The 19,287-nt window shown below is 42.2% G+C and overlaps 1 protein-coding gene across 3 annotated transcripts in view; it reads left to right on the top strand.

Annotated features, from left to right (window-relative positions):
• Positions 1–19,287, top strand: part of LOC136710759 (band 4.1-like protein 5) — a 38,589-nt gene that overhangs the window by 12,618 nt on the left and 6,684 nt on the right. For all 3 annotated transcript variants that reach the window (XM_066686562.1, XM_066686561.1, XM_066686563.1), the window contains exons 8-21: positions 1,044–1,164; positions 1,744–1,831; positions 2,549–2,637; positions 2,822–2,891; positions 6,340–6,509; positions 8,060–8,166; positions 8,270–8,288; positions 9,207–9,246; positions 10,349–10,470; positions 17,056–17,207; positions 17,952–18,040; positions 18,222–18,350; positions 18,487–18,551; positions 19,176–19,259. In XM_066686562.1, coding sequence (XP_066542659.1) covers positions 1,044–1,164; positions 1,744–1,831; positions 2,549–2,637; positions 2,822–2,891; positions 6,340–6,509; positions 8,060–8,166; positions 8,270–8,288; positions 9,207–9,246; positions 10,349–10,470; positions 17,056–17,207; positions 17,952–18,040; positions 18,222–18,350; positions 18,487–18,551; positions 19,176–19,259 — 1,345 coding nt within the window. The remainder of the gene's footprint in view (positions 1–1,043; positions 1,165–1,743; positions 1,832–2,548; positions 2,638–2,821; positions 2,892–6,339; positions 6,510–8,059; positions 8,167–8,269; positions 8,289–9,206; positions 9,247–10,348; positions 10,471–17,055; positions 17,208–17,951; positions 18,041–18,221; positions 18,351–18,486; positions 18,552–19,175; positions 19,260–19,287) is intronic.

Genomic DNA, 19,287 nt, shown 5'->3' with positions numbered 1-19,287 from the left:
TAAAGGCCCAGTGGTTTCCTACCCTCCTGCAAAAGTTACATAGTGCAGTTTCTGCAGTGCTCAGCCTGGTGTGGCAACAACAAAGGTTTCTGTTTTCCCTGTTACAGGACAGTGGAGCATCACAGTGATTTTTGAAGCTGTGGTTTTTAAGGTGAAAATACTACCTAGTGTTGCTCAAAAAGAGGAAAGTCAAGTGAAAATAAGTTTCCAAATATTGAAGGGGGTACAGAGAAATTGGGACAAATTTGCAGGATCTGGTGCAGCACCAGAAGCGTCCCCATCAGGTAAACGTTGACTGATGTCTGGTGGCTGTAGATTGCTTTACTTCTGAATATTACTAAGTTTTGTTTGTAAATTAGAAACACAGATTTATTTATTTATTTGTTTGTTTATTTATGTTGTTCCTCTTCAGTTTTTAAGAACTGTGTCCAGTTTAGGACCAAACTGTTTTCCTGCAGTAAAGTCAGTAAAGCATAGCTGAACTATATACAGGGGGTCCTCGACTTACGACGTTGATCCGTTCCTACGTCGCGTCGTAAACCGATTTTCGGTGTAAGTCAGAACATACGTACATACTGTACGTAAATAACATACTGTACGCACTTATCCTATTCTAACACCTATCCTCCTTGGTCCCGGGCCGCGTAACCGTGTATTCTTCCGCCGCGCACACCGAACACGAAGTTCACGTTACGACGTTTACGACGCAAAACCACTTAAGTCGAAACAAGGCTTTATACAGTAAATGGGAGATGTGTCGTAACACGAAACATCGTAAGTCGGGACTGACGTAACCCGAGGACCTCCTGTAATATAGGTTTTAATTTTGAATAGTAATTTAAATCCAAATTGTGTACACAATTTTATCGACTGTTTTCTTATATAAAAATATAAGTCCCAATATTTATATCATTCAAGCCCTTCTTTTCTGAGTCATCAAGTGTTGGCCAGTCCATGTTAAAATTTAACATGTCTCAACTTGTTACATGTCCTGCTCCACTGATCTCTCAATCATTAACCCGTGACCTCTCTCTCCTCCTCAGCCGAACTGGGCGACTGTGACCCTGCGGAGCACGGCATGGACCTTGTGTCGGAGTTCCGCTTTGTGCCGGAGCAGACGGAGGAGATGGAGTCAGCGGTGTACAGAGCCTGGCAGGAGTGCAGGTTTGTGTGCCAGACTAGAGGCTGTGAAACACATCCATCTGCTTAAGTCTGGGCTTCACAGAGGAAATGGGAATTAGAACCAGGTGATGGGAGTGTGCGGATGTCGTATACAGCTATCAGCTCGGATTTGAGCCGTCTTTTCACTGCTGTCCGCTCTCCTGAGTCTCTGTTAACTTTACAGCGTGATTTATAGATGGCCATTCCACACACAGCAGTGTGTAATGTGGAACACATGTGGACAGGCACTGGTGTGTGTTGTAGAGATATTAAATATATCATCACTTTTTGGGGGAAAATTCATTTAAATAAGTTTAAAGAGAAGCAATGGGGTTAATAAAAGAGTTTATTATGAAATTGTGATACAGAGAAACTTGTAGGCTGTTCTTTCAAACAGCTCGCGTCTTTTTATTTGAGCCAGCTTCGAACTGCCCTAACAAGCTGTTTTTTCGTTTCTCCTGCCCTCGAGGTACATCATGAGAAAGACATCCCACTCTAGAAATTACCAGTGTGCAAAAATACAAGTGTCTGAGTAGCACTGTGGCAAAGGGAGTCAGTTAAATCTGCTTTTCCTCTTTTCAGGGGTCAGTCTCCTGCTCAGGCTGAGATCAACTACCTGAACAAAGCTAAGTGGCTGGAGATGTACGGAGTGGACATGCACATGGTCAAGGTAGGCAAACTGACCTCCAGGATTTATAAGCAGAGACCCTCTTTCTTTAAAAAAAAGTTGGGAATAAACCATGTAAGACCCACTGGTTTAGAACCAGCCACAGGAAGAACTACCATCCATCTTTAAACACTCGCTTTTCTCAATCACAGTTCCTTATTCTCTCACGCCCCTCTCGCTCTTTCTAGCGAACAGGCCACACAGGGTAAACTATCAGTTCCATAGGATTTACAGGATGAGCTGTGCCTGTTGTCTACTGCACAGACTCTGAAATCAATAACGCTTCATGAAATGCATTTTATTACATGTAATTTATTACCAGTTGGTCACAGATTAGGACAGAACCCTCACTTCTTCATCCAGGTGAAGACCAAGGTTTGCTATTTGTTGATACCTGCTGTAGATCATTAAAAATGACTGATTTTTAATAATAAAACATATGTAGTCCCTTGAATTTCAAAAGCATTTGGTCTTTTTCAGAAATTCTAGAAAATATATAATGCATCTAAAACTACATGTAAGTTTCATTTAGGGTTTTTTTTTCATTCTCTTTTTTTCATATAGAATGTTTACGTTATCTACGGATGGTAGCATGTCTTCACACGTGTTTCTCATTCAGATCTGTGTCCACAGAAATGTGGAGATGGATTGGAAAGTATGTTTTGTCCCAATCCACATATATCCCTCGATTTAGCTCTGTTCTGTTGCGATCCCCTCCAGGCCAGAGACGGAAATGAGTACAGTTTGGGACTGACCCCCACCGGAGTGCTGGTGTTTGAGGGGGAAACTAAGATCGGCCTGTTCTTCTGGTGAGATCTTCTGCCTCAAGCCCTGGATTTGTGAAACTGGATGATTTAGTGTATATTTTCTGTTTGTTGTTTGAATCTTAAGCCCTTTATGAGCAGAAGGTGAAGCGTTAGATACGATGTTAGAAACTTATTGCTGTGGAGCTTTTTGCATTTGAGATTTTTATGGTTTTCCTGACATCCACAGGCCTAAGATCACACGACTGGACTTCAAGAAGAGCAAACTGACACTGGTGGTGGTGGAGGATGATGAACAGGTAATAAAACGGAGTCCTTTGTATTCTACACAGGTTTCTGTGTAGAATAAATCTTACAAGTCGATCTCCCGTCAGTGAAATAAACAAATGTGCTTCACGTTTCTTCAGCTAAAGGAAAAGTAACTGAAACCATTGCTCACATGCAGATACAACAATGATTTCAGTTCATTTTAATTCAAGTTAACAAGTGAAATTTGACAGGAGTTTGCTATATTTTTAAACCATTCTGAGGAAGACAGTAGATTGGAGTTGATTGTGGTGAAGCTATAAATGTTGGTTTGAATTTTTTTTTAAAAACAACCACAATTCTTAAATACACCTTATAAAGGTTACACTGTTGTAGAAACAAACCTCTCCCAACAGTTAATGCTGCCTTTCACAATCTCTGCAGCTCTTAACTCTTGCCAAACTCTGCATCTCATTGCTTGACTTATCTTTACCTCTGAGTCTGTTATACGCTCCATATCTGTGTCTGGTGCCATTCATCGTGGTCTGTTTTACTCTTCTCGTCATGGTGAAATGCGTCTTTAAAGATTCCTACACTGACTTTGTCTATACATCTCCCTCCTTTTTTTCCCCCTCCTCATTGGGGATTATCCGGCTCTTTTCCCCAGCTGTTATACTGTGTAACACTGGCTTGAGGGAATGAAAATCCAGGCCCTCTTCCAGTTGTATTGTTGGTCATTTTACTTCCATTTGCCATGGATTTCTATTCATTATAGACATGTTTATGTCTCACCTACAAGGCCCAAAAATTAGAAAGTACACCTACAAAGTACATGAAATTTCATCATATACGCTTCTAAAAAATAACATAAATATCACATCATTTTCTTGCTTGTTTCAACGAGCAGTGTCCGAGAGAATAACATAGAATTACAACATGCTTTAATGCACACAACTCGGACTTCTAAGGGTTGAATAGAGTCTGGCGACACGGTCGGACAAGAGGGCTTTTTTTGTTTTCTTTTTTTGAGAAACGGAGACAACAGAAGTGTAACACCACTAGCCCTGAGAGGAGTGAAGCTCTTCTCTTCACCTGATTGAGGCTGTTGGCTCTTCTCCAGCGAGAGTTAATAAAGCCAGACTCTCCCTCAGGCATTCCTGGCATCTGGAGCACTTCACACTCTATAAAGCTCCAGCGCTCTTAATATATAGATCAGTCCAGTACTGGACCGACCCTGAGAGAATGTAGGGAGAACTAGAGCTGACCGATAATATCAGCTTTATCGGTATTTAGATTTGGGCAATATGGTGAGATTTTGAACTGAAGGATTGATCATGTTTTTTTATATAAATAGCAGTTTCAAATAAAATTTCTGTCTGCATTCAAGTCTGAGTTTTCAAGAACAACATCTTAACAGCTTTTAAATGGCGGCTTATAGCTTCTATTACACAGAGACAGACAAACACCGTGTGCTGTGGACATGACGACAACAGCCACGGTCGTCTGGTTCTCTACGTTCAGTGCTCAGAAGTAAAGACTGATCTTGTTTATAATCACAGGTCTGGATTTTAATTCATAGAAAATAACTGCAGTTTAAATTGCTGTTGTGATATGGAAAACCACGCAGACACAGGGAGAACACACCACACTCCTCACAGACAGTCACCAGGAGGAAACCCACGCAGACACAGGGAGAACACACCACAATCCTCACAGACAGTCACCCAGAGGAAACCCACGCAGACACAGGGAGAACACACCACACTCCTCACAGACATTCACCAGGAGGAAACCCACGCAGACACAGGGAGAACACACCACACTCCTCACAGACATTCACCAGGAGGAAACCCACGCAGACACAGGGAGAACACACCACACTCCTCACAGACATTCACCAGGAGGAAACCCACGCAGACACAGGGAGAACACACCACAATCCTCACAGACAGTCACCCAGAGGAAGCCCAGGCAGACACAGGGAGAACACACCACACTCCTCACAGACATTCACCAGGAGGAAACCCACGCAGACACAGGGAGAACACACCACAATCCTCACAGACAGTCACCCAGAGGAAACCCACGCAGACACAGGGAGAACACACCACACTCCTCACAGACATTCACCAGGAGGAAACCCACGCAGACACAGGGAGAACACACCACACTCCTCACAGACATTCACCAGGAGGAAACCCACGCAGACACAGGGAGAACACACCACACTCCTCACAGACATTCACCAGGAGGAAACCCACGCAGACACAGGGAGAACACACCACAATCCTCACAGACAGTCACCCAGAGGAAACCCACGCAGACACAGGGAGAACACACCACACTCCTCACAGACATTCACCAGGAGGAAACCCACGCAGACACAGGGAGAACACACCACACTCCTCACAGACAGTCACCCGGAGGAAATAAAATCTTTCAGCCCTAGTATCATGATAAAATGACCATGGATGTATAAGACGTTAATTTACAGCTGTTTGTTTTAGGGTTAGAAAAGCAGCACTCGCGTCTGCTGTCACCATGTATTTATCTAAGTTTAGTGGTAGTGATTTTCAGGTGTTCAGCACTGCCTGAAACATGCACTTCACTAATACTGAACATAATGTGGGATTGAAAGGGGGGGAATGTAAGGAACAAGAAAGACAGAGTGCGCCGATCCAGTCACATGTCCAGGTCATGGGTACAGTCTTGCCCCGTGGATCTTACACAGTAATTAATCCCATTCGATGACATTTAGACTGCGTTCAGAAAGGTATTTGGTATTAGAATTCATCTGCGGTGATGGGCGTAATGGTGTGGTATTGAATTGAGTTGAGCGATACAGGAATGCCACAGAGCTGACAGGACACTGCTGAGAATGTGGGTTTCTGATTCAGACTGATAACAGGAATGCCTCGTCCAAACATGCTAAGAATGCAGGTTTAATTCAGACTGGCTCAGGTAGCTCTCCCTTATGATCCCATGCATGGATGAAAACTACAGTTAAAGGGGAAATATTATGAAACAAATCCCTTGTTCAGTGCACATTAATGTGTGGATCTGGAGCCCACTAACCCACACACTGTGAAACAAGATCACCCTGAAAACGTCTGATAAAACGACTGTTCTGATTCTGTTACTCATTGCTGTGTTCTTGTTGCGGGGTGTTCGGGGCGATTTAGACGGGGAGAACACTGCTGTGGTATTTTGGCTAAAGTATGTAACATATTTTTCAGTAGGACTCCTTGTTTAAATGTTTCGAAGGTTTCCAAAACCTTCTAATAGTTTCAAAAGTACCACGTATCAGAAAGACCGATTTTAACGTCATGAATGTGATCCGATGTATTGCTTTTTGTCCTGTAACTGCTTGAGCAGCAGCTCATCTCCTCTATTTAGAATGAACCCCCGTCCTGCCCCGTTTTAATATTACTGCGGTTCTGCGCTTGTCCTCTGTTCCCTGGGTTTCACACATCTCTCTGTCATACTGCTGTTCTCTCTTAGGGTAAAGAGCAAGAGCACACGTTTGTTTTCCGGATGGATCACCCGAAGGCCTGTAAGCACCTGTGGAAATGTGCGGTGGAGCACCATGCCTTCTTCCGGCTTCGCGGCCCCGTCCAGAAGGGCTCCGCACGCTCAGGGTTCATCCGCATGGGTTCCCGCTTCAGATACAGGTCAGTTCATCAGGGAGGTGGAGACTTGATGTTGACTGATATTGATTTTGGCTAAAATGAAATGTTGGTGACACAAAACATGTTTAAATATGTAGCTTTTAGGCGGCACGGTGGCGCAGCAGGTAGTGTCGCAGTCACACAGCTCCAGGGACCTGGAGGTTGTGGGTTCGATTCCCGCTCCGGGTGACTGTCTGTGAGAGTTGGTGTGTTCTCCCTGTGTCCGCGTGGGTTTCCTCCGGGTGACTGTCTGTGAGAGTTGGTGTGTTCTCCCTGTGTCCGTGTGGGTTTCCTCCAGGTGCTCCGGTCCAAAAACACACGTTGGTAGGTGGATTGGTGACTCCAAAGTGTCCGTGGGTGTGAGTGTTTAAGTGAATGTGTGTGTCTGCGTTGCCCTGTGAAGGACAGGCGCCCCCTCCAGGGTGTATTCCCACCTTGCACCCAATGATTCCAGGTAGGCTCTGGACCCACCACGACCCTGAATTGGATAAGCGCTTACAGATAATGAATGAATGAATGTAGCTTTTAACTTTAGCATAGCATGTTGATACATGAATGCTAAGTGACAGTATAAGACTTGTCATACATGACAAAATGTATATGACAAGAATATACAATATACATAAGTGTATGCAAAGAACATATCTGTCCAGTTGTATCAGTCATAATTGTGGTTTATGACAATGTTTTGCTCCTCTTAAAACTGCATAGATTCCTAAATCATTACCTATCAGCTGGGCCCTGGTCTGGAAACTCTAGTTTCATGATCCTGCAACTTGAAAAAGACCAGAGTGGTGCTCCTGGCTTGTACAGCAGCATCTGCTTTAGTTCAGGAACTCTCTTTCCAAGCAAAAGGAGCAGCTTGATGATTGATGGCTGGTTTTATGGTATTTGAAATATAAAACACATAGATACAGTGGCTTTCTGCTGCTGTTTTTCTTCTTTTAACTGTTTCTACATTAGATATGATTAAAGGCTTCACAGCAAAACCGGACTGTCTGTGTTGCTTTACTGTTCATTGTTTGCTTAGAAATATCTATAAAAAGTGGGGTTCATCAGGGTTCAGTACTTGGCCTTATCACAATGGCTCGTTTTCCATTTTCTCCCTTCAGAATGAAACATTTCTCTTTTCCCTGGTATTCTTGGAATCGTCCCAACCAATATTTACCCCTGATGTAGGAGCAGTTATGTGGTTTTCCAGACGGAGCTGTGTGACTTTGTCTCTCTCTCTCTCTGTGGAGTTATATCTTATCTCCAGCTGCCAGCCTAGTGCTTGGACACTCTCCAGTTGCACGTTCTCTTTCCAAAATCTCACTTCTTGGTCTCTGCTCGACCCAGTATACATTTCTGGGTCTGTACCTCTAGACACACACATGTACATAGTGATGTGTAAATGTGAGGGATCACCCTTGGTTTATTGAGTGTGATAATTAACGGTATGTGATAGACACAGTTTATTTTGAGCAAGGTGTGCAGTAATATACATTACAGACTTAACACCATGTTATGACATTGCGTAGGTCTTTAATCCTCCTCCTCTCTTTATTTGTCAGTGGGAAGACAGAATACCAGACCACGAAGGCTAACAAAGCTCGGCGGTCCGCATCCTTCGAGAGACGGCCGAGTCGACGCTACTCTAGGAGGACCATGCAGAACAGAGGTGAGTGGGCACTTATCTGTCTGTATCGACTTATATAAAATATATGTTTGATTTGATCATCTCCTGGAGCACTCACTCCACTTCTTATTCTTTCCTTTCACAGGTCCCTACAAACCCACAGAGTACGTATTTTTCTTCTGTTCCACATTCTCCAGAGTTTGGAGATTCAATATATTCAACAGAGTGACCTCTCATATGTATATGGGACCAAACAGTGAGAAAAAGACCGAAAAGTAGAATGATAGAGAGCAGGATAAAAAATAAAGAAACAGATAAAGAGAAAAATAACATTTAAGTGTGTGGTCTTTGCTATTAAACTGTTCGGTAAAAATGAAATAGATATAAATCTAAATCACGTTCCATGTTTATGGTGAAAATGGCCAAAACCAAAATAATAAATTCACAGGAAAACTATAAAACCTCCTTAACTTTCAGTGGAATTCAGTGTAAAACAATTTGGAGCGTTTGTTTTGGTTCGTTCATGATGAATTATTCACACAATGTGAAAGACATCTGCTGTGTTCAAATGATGTAGAAAATTAAAAATAATATATATTATATATGATATAATTAAAGTCCTTTTCTGTTCAGTAGAACTGCTAAAGCAGGGGAATGATGAGATGTTGAAACGTCTCTAAATGCCATGCAAATTTATTGTGACACCATGGTCTTTACATTCCAACCTCCTGAGCTCCACGACTTCTGCTACAACCGCATCTGATGGCTTAGTGACTCAGAGCAAACCAGGACATGAAGCAACTTGATGCCTGGATTATTTACAGCCAGTTATTTCAAGCATAACTCGGAAATGTGTTAATGAGTCATTCAGTATTTATCATAATCAGCTCTAATCCGTTTAAAATTCCCATACTACTTCTGTCATCCCGAAACTGACCGATACTGAAGAATGTGTCTGTGCTGAAGATCGAGTCGAATTACTGCATCACAAGGTCGACGTTGTACTTTCTGCTCCAGCTCATTATACTTCACCAGCGTGAGTCAATGTCAACTTCCTGTTCGTCTCTCCTCTCTTTCTGTAGGACACACAATAACGGAGTAAGTCCCAGTAAAGAGATAAAGGTATGAACTCATTTCTTCTCTCCACTTGCATTGAGCTTTCACGTGCAAGAGATGCGTAAAGTTGTAAGAACAATAAATGAATATATGCATGTGATATATTTGTGTTCCATTTACATATTGGCACATATACTTTTTATGAACTATATATATATATATATATATATATTATAATGTGTGTTTATCAAGTACCTGTAAATTTGAGGGGGAGTGTTCAGACAGCAGAAGCTGGCCGAACTTCAGACCCTGTGTCTACAATTGGTTCAAAGACTTTCTTGCAGCCAATCGTTTAGAATGTTGCTTCACAGCGTCATAACTCATTTATACAAAGTTGAGAAAATCTCAGCTTGAGTTGTCGCTTGTCGCTGAATAGCAGCTATAAATCACATACTTCCACAGGAAATGACTGGATACTTGTTGCTTTGTCACCTGCTAGTGTGTGAACAGGGGTTAACCCTTGCTCGTGTAACACTGTCATTTCCCTCAGGATCAGTAAATAGATAAATCACAATAACATTCAACAAATCTGTATAAACCAGACATGAGTGGCAGAGCACAGGCGTTGTTACATCATGAATGCTGCAGTCAAGACCATTGTCTTTCTGCAAAATCTGGGTACACCAGCCAGGCATGATGACAAATGAGGATACACTTTTGGATTAGTTTATATATATATATATATATATATATGTGTGTGTGTGTGTTAATGATAACACAGTCTTTTCACACAGTTATTTCACTTCTTTTTATGATCTAACGAGTAAAATATCGTTAAGTGAAATATTAGGAGGTGAGGATTTGTGAAAGTTCATTTTCAATTGTGTCATATCTCTGTAGACAGCCTTGTTCTGTTCTGAATATGTCTAGGTCTGCCTCTCTCCCTCCCTCTCTTTCTTACTTTTCCTCCTGTTTCATGTACTTTGTGTTCTCTCTCTCTCTCTCTCTCTCTCTCTCTCTCTCTCTCTCTCTCTCTCTCTCTAAATCTAAAGAAATTAATAGAAATCTTGTACGCACACGTTGTACATAGAAATGACACAAGTGAAATTCTGTGTCTCATATATAGAGTTTTTTTGTGTGTAAACTCTCTATTTCCCTCTGTGTTTAGCCGGTCCACTCTCGTTCAGCATGGTCATCAGTCCCAGTCAGCAGTTCAAACTCGGCCCACGGCTCGATGGAAATCGAAACTCTCCCCAGGAGCCCCGGCAGCAGCCAATCGGAGAAGAGAAGGTGAGCCGCACGCGATCTTAATGCAATAAGGCAGATCAGCCTGGTAATCCCCCTCCCTGCTGTCACTGCAGGGGGGGCTTTACCTGCATTCACACACTGATGTACTTTGTGTGTGAAGCTGCTCCGCTCAAGGATGGTGGTGGCATTTGTTGTTACAGGGCTGGGCGATATAGCCAGGCATCTTTACATTAATGCCTCACGTTTATTCTGAGAGCAAATTTCAGAACAATATTCAATGTAATTGGATTATCAAGATTCATTATCAACATTTACACTTTGGTCTTAATGCAGTGACATCAAAGAGGGGATAACGTATAATGTATCAAGGACAGTACATGATGATGATGGTAATAATAATATAATCATAAAAAAACTGAGGGTTAGGGCTCACGTGATAACTCTGATATCGATATGAACAGTATAAAATCAACTGAAAAACTTCCAGGAACATTGTCCAGCACTAATAAAGCATATTTAGCTGTAGTGAGTGAACGGCTAGACTGCTTCTTCCTCTCTGTGAGTAAAAGCATGTGTTGCCATCTGTAATACAGAAGTAGCAGTTATTCAAGGTCAGAAAATGATTATTTTGTAATGATCTTCACTGTCTTATTGCGCAGTCCTAGCTGTGATTAATGTGGTGTTAGGGGTTGTAGCGGGACTCCGTAAGCCGTTGGTATTGGACGGCTGTACCTGCTTGTGTCTAGTGCTGAGAGCTGTACTGTTGCTTTGACATGGAGCAGACGGTGGCTACTTCTCTGGAAGAAACCCTGCTGTTCTGTCAAGACAGTGCGGGTCTTTAAGTTCGCTCCCTCCCTCTCTTTCTCTCTCTCTCAGACTCACTCTCGTTTTCTGTCATTCCCTTGTTCCTTGTAAGGCTCTTATGGAGATTACCGAGCTGTGAGCTCCTGAAATGCTGAATGACATTAGACCATTTCATTAACTGTTTATAGCTGGGAAAGCTGGGAATATGTTTGTCTTTCCTGTAAATCTTTGCTCATTTTGAAAGAGTATTTGTCATTTGTTCTAGTCTGAAGTTCTGAAACCAAACGGCGAGGTACGTACTCTTTCCGTCGAGTGGGATGTGGCCGCCGATCAGTTTTATGATTTTTCGGGTGGGCTCTCGTGATTGGTTCTTTTCAAGCTGGGCATCTGCTTTTACAGCACTTCCAGATCAATTATATCAATGGACACCAAAGACCGGCTTGATGGTCAGAATCATGTAGGACAAAATGGTGTGGCTTTGATTTGTTTCACACTCTCTTGCAAGCTTTCTGCTTTAATTAAATTTCCCTTTAGCCATTTTCTCAGCTCTGTCTTACACTGGTACATGCTAACATTTGCTGGCTGCTTGATGGGAATCGCTCTGAAATACAGCGATCACTGAAACACACAGCTTTAAAAGGCCAAGATCATTCCAGCTTTAAGTGGAGCAGCAGATGGTGACTGAAGGCTAATAAATGTATAAGTGTGAAGGCATGAATAAGCAAATCTTCAGGCCTGTTTACACCAGCCTTTAATGTGTGTTTTGTATCCTGATAGTATCTGGATATACCTCGACTGGATCCTGTTTACGCTTCTCAATGAAATGTGTCCGATTTTATTTTATCGTATAAAAAAACACACCACCATGTTAATCACTGCAGTTTTCCTTCCTCTAAACGGCTGTGAACTGTTTCTCACCTGCTGCACACAGTGTATTATATGCTCTCAAACCTCAGGAATAAACCTTTAACACGGGTAGGGAATTGTCTGCAGATGCTGTGATTTCTCCAGCGTTCAGTGCTGCGACTGTCCTGAGGATTCAAAAGACTGGTGGGGAAGAATCTGTGAACAATTCCAGCTACCGATCTCTAGAAAAGCGTCCCACCTCTCGGCCATAACTTTATTTAACCTCCATGTCTTTACACATGAAACAGCAGTAAGACTCTGCATTTAACCCATTTATGGCCGTGAGAAGTGAGGGGTAGGTGGGCAACGAGGTGGGACTAAAAAAAGCTGTGGCTGCTCTTTACTGCTTGTGAAAGCATGAACTTTATGCGCTGTCCAGCTTATAAGTCTGGACCCTTCTGGTTCAAACCTGCAGCACCAAAGCTTTCCCTCTCATTAACTTGAATTAACGTGTCCTGCTTTTAAGCCGACTAACACCAATAACTAAACATGCAGTTCTTGCATAAAATAAAAGCCCCCAACCCATTCTGAACTAAGCGAATAATCTGTCTAAGCAAATGGCACGCATTTTGTGAAGTTGTTTAAGATCAGAAGAGTTTTGTCTCATTGGAGTTACTCGCTATTCTCTCTCATGCTGCTGTCTGTCCAACCTCTGCTTTGTAAAGTTGTCTTGCCTCTGCATTCCCATCTGTCCCACTTTTCCCTGACCTCTGTTTCCTACTAAATCTTTTTAATAAGAACAGAGTCAGTGATAAGTGGGTATACCTCTTATTTATGATCCAGGTATGTTTCCCAAGGTGCTGGCCATGCAATTCCACATCTGTCCCACATCAGTATCGTTTTCTAAGCCCCGAAAATGTGGAATTCTGTGGAAAACATTTTCCAGTTTATTTTGAGATTAAGAAGTTATTTTACGGGGCGACACGGTGGTGTCGCAGTCACACAGTTCCAGGGACCTGGAGGTTGTGGGTTCGATTCCCGCTCCGGGTGACTGTCTGTGAGGAGTTGGTGTGTTCTCCCTGTGTCTGCGTGGGTTTCCTCCGGGTGCTCCAGTTTCCTCCCACAGTCCAAAAACACTCATTGGTAGGTGGATTGGCGACTCAAAAAAAGTGTCTGTAGGTGTGAGTGAATGTGTGTGAGTGTGTGTTGCCTTGTGAAGGACTGGCGCCCCCTCCAGGGTGTATTCCCGCCTTGTGCCCATTCCAGGTAGGCTTTGGACCCACCATGACCCTGAACTGATAAGCACTTACAGATGAATGAATGAATGAAGTTATTTTACGTTCACAATGCCTGTAAATGCTTCCCCAATATTTCACTTAAACCCCATCCAGCTCTGCATCAATGTGGCACAGTTGTTGTTTAGAGCACGTTATGACTATTGAAAGTCCTCAGTAGCTTTGAAAGCGTTTGCGAAGTGTTACATTTTCACGTGTCATGCTTTTTTAGGCCTGTTATAATTTTAGGAAGCTTTTAATGCCATTTTACATTTTTTGATAAAAATGGTTTGCATTTTAAAGGCTCATTTAAGCTCAAGGTTAAATCCGTATGTGGAAACGGGCAGAGAATCCGCTCTGGACCCTGTGATCATTTCCTTTGTGTTTGTACTCGTTTTCTGAAAGTTTGCGAATGCAGACAAAATGGAACAGGACCTCAGGGGGGAAGCGTAGCCAACAAAGTCTTATTGTACGTGGAGGTGCTGCTGAACATTTGTGCCAACATAAAGGGCCTATAGAAGTATGCATGTAGAGATGGTTTCATTGTTTGAAATAATTATAAATGTAGTCATTTTTGTTGCATAAATTGATCAGAAATAAGCTTTTACTCTTCTGTGCACTCATTTTGGACCAAGATCAGCTGATAACGTTTCAGACAGGTCGGCCCTGGGCCAGGTCACGACCAGTGGCGGTCATCTTTGATCTGATACTAGCTTTTTTTCTTCTCCTAAGCATCCAGCCCTTCTTCATTTCCTCTAGAATCCATCCTCCTCTGTTCCTGTGTTGTTTTCTTTATCTTCTCCTCCCTCTTATCTGCTCCTGTCTTCTCCAAACCTCCCCCAACTCTCCTCCATTCCCATCATGGTCTCCTCCTATTAACTACACTCCCCTAATTCCTCTGAAACCCCTCCCACTCAGGGCTCCCTCCTGATGGTCTTGGCACAACTCCCTCAGCCTCACGGACTCCACCCACCTCGCATTCCACGGATCAGGAGGAGGTTGTGTTTTCTGACCAGGGCTGGAGTGAAAGTACCTGAGCTTGAGCTTGGATTCTCAACATGAACTCCAGAAACTCCATTAACTCCAGGAAAGGGTTTGGTCTCAAGCCTCTACCTGCCTCTGAGAGGGTCCAGGGCAAGGAGCAGGGGTGGAAGAGATGATTAACAGGAGACCGCTGGGAGAGAGTGCTGCCTGCTGTCAGAAACACCTCACTGTGACCAGGCCGTTAACTCAGACAATATTTAAACTGAAAGATTGTAGATGTGTTTAGTGTTAGGGTTTATTCTGCCGTGCATATGAACTTACAGCGCAGAGAACAGAACACACTGACCCATCCACTCTGGCCAAAAGCGTCTGGACACCAGCCCATCATAAGCTTCTTCTGAATCTAAGGTTATTAAAGTGGAGATGTACAATTGTGAGGAAAGGTTTGTACTCTCTGGTTTATGTTAAGAATCTCCATGTCTTTTTAAGGTGGAATGGCATGTTGTTTGTAGGTGGCTGAAGTGTAACTCCTCTAAGTTTTTATTCAATGTTTGTATTGCCACAGAAACTCATTTGTAACTCAAGTTTGGTTTTATAGCATGTTCAGTAATGCAGTTAACCATCTCCCAAATTTGGAGACATCTCCACCTTAAGAAGCAGCAAAAATAAGCCAATATTACCCACCTGTGGAGCAGGAATAGAGCAATACGCTCATCTTGGTTCTTACTTTTCAACTTTTGGAGTTCTCTCCATGTCTTAAAGTCTCCAGAGGCCTTTTTTCTGCCGTGAGCACAAAGAGAGAAAGCCTAGCATACCGGGCCGAGACCGTTTTTAATACAGAATTGTATACAAGTGTTTTATTATTATTATTAAATTCGAGACTGTCACCTTGAATAAGATATTTGTTAGAACTTATGCATTTCTCAAAAACCTTTACAATATTTTTGGTTATATTTTCTGTTAGGATTTGATGGTATTCAGTCCTGAAAATCCTAGTTAGAGCCAGTACTGATTTTGCATGAACCCAGTTACAACTCATCTGTTACGTGATAAATTGTCAGTGTTGAGGGGGCTTTATATCCGCTCTGGTCCATGATTGGCATTGGGCATGATGGCACACTGTTCTGCAACTCCCTAATGTCTTGTTATTCAGGGTTCACTCTAGAATAGTGTCCTGAAATGCCCCCCCCCCCTCCCCCGGGTCACATGGGGTTGTATTTGTTGGTTAGGTAAAGTGGGGTCAGTGTGCTCTGGGCTCGAGAACAGTCCCTCAGCCCATCTAGCATTGTGTGTATTTCAGAAGAACTGATTGGTTTTTCCATTTGTTTTTTTCCCTACGCATTTCAGTGAATCTGTGTCAAATCTAACCACTAAAGAGAGTTTCTAAAACCTGATGTTTGACCAGTAAACTTGCACCAGATTGATTTTATTATACAAATATATTTTTTATTGCAGATCTGTACAAATTAACTGTTTTAACTTTACTGTTTTGCAGTTAAATTGTGACCAAAGGAGATCTCTCTCTCTCTCTCTCTCTCTGTTTGAATCCAACTGATTAACAGTTTCTAATAAAGAATGTTCTCATTCAAGTTTTGCCTATAGTTCTTTTCTTTGAAAACAGGATTAACTACAGAAAAACAAGAGATGAAATGTGTTTTTAGCTGTTTTTGCTTTATCTTTCTTTTCCGTTCTTGTTTTCTCCGTTTTTATCTAGCGCTCTCATTTCTCCGCGCTCGTTGTGCCCGTTTTGCTGTGTTTAACCTCGTCTTTGTGCTCTCACGTAAATGTGGGTCGAGTGCTGTGATTGGACAGGCTCTGACTAAGGGGAGGCGCAATTCTAAAGTCTCTGCACTTGACGTCAGAAGTGGAGCCGAATCAGAACGGCTCGTTTTATCCCATGTTTTCTGGCTCAGGCCGCACACTGAAAACTGACTGTGGGCTTGTTTCAGTGTGTGATGATGCACTGGACATGGTTTGGAATTGTTGTGTGGGGAGATGGTAAAGATGCAGAGAATGTCTTCAGTTAAGGCTGAAAATGCTCAGTTTTGGGGCATGGTTCGAGGGGTCGGAGAGGGAAGGAGTGGGAGTGCTCTCGGCAGAGTCAGTTCAGGCTTTTGGAGGAGTTTTCAAATTCCTTTACACGGAGTTATATTAGAACTGTGCAGAAGTGTGTGTGTGTGTGTGTGGTCTCTGATTTTAATTGAGCCATAGAGGAATGTGCGTGTGTGTGTGTGTGTGTGTGTGGTTAGCCAGGCATGCACTCCTGTTAGATAAGATCTCCACTGGGTTTCATGCTGTGCTTCAGCAGAAGTTCACTCTTGGTTTTTGACTTGGACAAACAAGACTACTGAACCCGTTTGTGTTTGGGGCACAAAAAACATCACAATAATTTAAAGACAATGTTTCATAATGTAATTTTAACAGTTTAATTCTACCTTTTACTTAAAATGAACTGTCTAAGCTGTAAACAGTGTCCTGAGTTCACAGTGGTATGGAACCAGACGTCTCGAGTTTAATGCCTTTAGATTTCATTCAGCTGCATGAATATTAGTGAGGTCAGATGCTGCTGTTTAGTGGCTGTATCCTGTGCTGAGCTCAGTTTGTGTATTAGATGCTCTCTGCCAGACCCAGGTGAGTGGAACCAGTTCATATAAATCTGTGCTTGAAAAGCTTTAGCGTTGGCTCATCTCACACCAAATTTCCGTTCCTGTTCACCCAGCCTGCCCACCGTGGCCAGCCTGCTCGAGACCTGTGTGGATGAGGTAATCCGAGTGCCTGTTCCCATGGCAACTGCGGGACTGCAGGAGCAGCTTTGTCCCAGTGCTGCCCTCTCTACGCAGAGCACGACCAATGAGGAGCTGTCATTCGTAGGTGAGTCCAGCAGCTGCATTAGCACTTTAATAGAGTCATAAGACCTAGTCTTAGAGAGTAGAGTAAATATTATGAGAATAAAATCAGTATTTTGAGAATAAATTTTCAATATTTTTTAGAGTAAAGTTGTAATATATTGAGAATTAATCAAATTTTAAGAGAATATAATCAGTATTTTCTGAATAAATTCGAATATATATATTTTTTAATTAATTTCAAAATTTAATTTTGAAAATGTAACCAGTATTATAAGAACAAAGTTGGATAATCTTAATATTGTAATATCGGTTGTAAGGCTTTGAGAATGTATATAAATAAATATATATAAAAAGCTGTATTTAAAGCTGTAATATTTTGAGATTATAGTGAATATTATGATCATAAAAACAGGATTTTGAGATTTAAAATGGCGTAATCTCAGTATTTCAGTAATCAAATTGTAATATTTCTAAAAAAAAATACATATCTAATATTTAGAAAATAATTGGAATATTATGGGAACAACCTGAAAATGTAATATTTTTATTTGTTTCAAGGATACCATCAATTTCTTGCCATTTTTTTATGTGTAATTATGAGCCTATAGTAACATTTATTTCCATAAAAGTTTGTGTGGAGATCTGAGAATTCCTTTATTTAACAAAAACCTCACCAAGTTCTCAACAGTTCTCCACACCTCCCTACATTCTGAATCTTGTTTCCTCTGGGAAACTATTAATGGAGAGTGTGAACCTGTGTTCGCAGACGCTGCAGCACGTCTGAAGCAGCTGGAGATAGAAAGCACTCCGGTGTCTGCAGCTCGCTCAAACATCAACCTCAACATGAACAACCAGGTCAGTGCAGTCAGCTGGAAACAAACACAAACACTCACACACACACACACACACAGTGAGTGCCCAACACTTGTGAATAATTCCATATTAAAGAGCTGATTTTCACGATTGGAGCGGTTTTTGTGCGGCACTGACTGATATGAGGTTAATCTCTCAAATAAACATTCATTTATTCACTCAGGAGGATGTGCTGAAACTCACGGAGAAGTGCCTGAGCAGTGTAGGCAGCAGTCCTGCTCTCAGCCAGCTGACCGCTCCGGATGAGCTCAAAAGCAACATCCTCAAAGCCCAGGCGGAAGCTGCTCTCAGGGTCAAAACACACACTCATTACACTGTGTATACAAATGTGGATTTGGGTTCTTGTGTAAAGCAGAGGTTTGGCAAGAAATGAAATGGCTCTTAAAAGGCCACAAATCTGACCTCGTTGCTGTTTTGTCTTTTCTCAGGCAGTGAAAGATGAGGCTGGAGCGACTGGGGAAAAGAACTGCAACCTGCAGGAAGCAGCAGCCAGGTGGGATGAGACACTGACTACGCTGTGGCTTCTGGTTTTAAGGGCTGTTCCATCACAACATACACACACTAGACCAGAGGTGGACCACGGTCCAGGTCCGGACCCAGATGTTGTCCTACCGGGACCTGGGCCTATGAGTGGTTTTATTCTGACACTTAGGAACGTCATATGCTATGAATACCTTCCCATTCCTCTCACTAAACGAGAGCTCAAACACTTTGTGCGTATGACTGGGTATTACCACCGTTAAATATTGTATAAATATAATATATTTATAAAATATACACAATAAAATATTGTGTGTTATTTAAAGGAACAGTATAAAGTATGTAATATTTCGAACCTAATACTACAGTGATGCTTCACTGACCTGTAATGGGGTGAAGAATCATTGCTACTCGGGGCTCAGCACTGCAGGAATTGCACTTAGTAACTTTTAGCTTTTAACAGAGAACGGAAGATTTAATTCCAAGTTCTTTTGGAGCATTTCTATTGGTCCATTCATCATGAGATGTTTACATAATGTGAAGGATACATAAAGTGCTGCTGTGTGTTTGTGAGACATTTTCACTTTCTGAATTTTAATTAAATACCACTATTAACCAATCTCTCTCTCTCTCTCAGGTTGAAAGGGCGGGGAGGGCGAATGGGCAGCACCTCATCTCTCACTGTGAGCAGCCGGACAGAGCGTCAGGAACCCTCTACCAGGTCAGCACTGAATACATATAAGATACAA

This window comes from Hoplias malabaricus, chromosome 12, assembly GCF_029633855.1.
Source record: "Hoplias malabaricus isolate fHopMal1 chromosome 12, fHopMal1.hap1, whole genome shotgun sequence".
Lineage (NCBI taxonomy): Eukaryota > Metazoa > Chordata > Actinopteri > Characiformes > Erythrinidae > Hoplias > Hoplias malabaricus.
The sequence above is the reverse complement of the archived record's forward strand: the minus strand, read 5'-3'. Positions and strand labels throughout refer to the sequence as shown.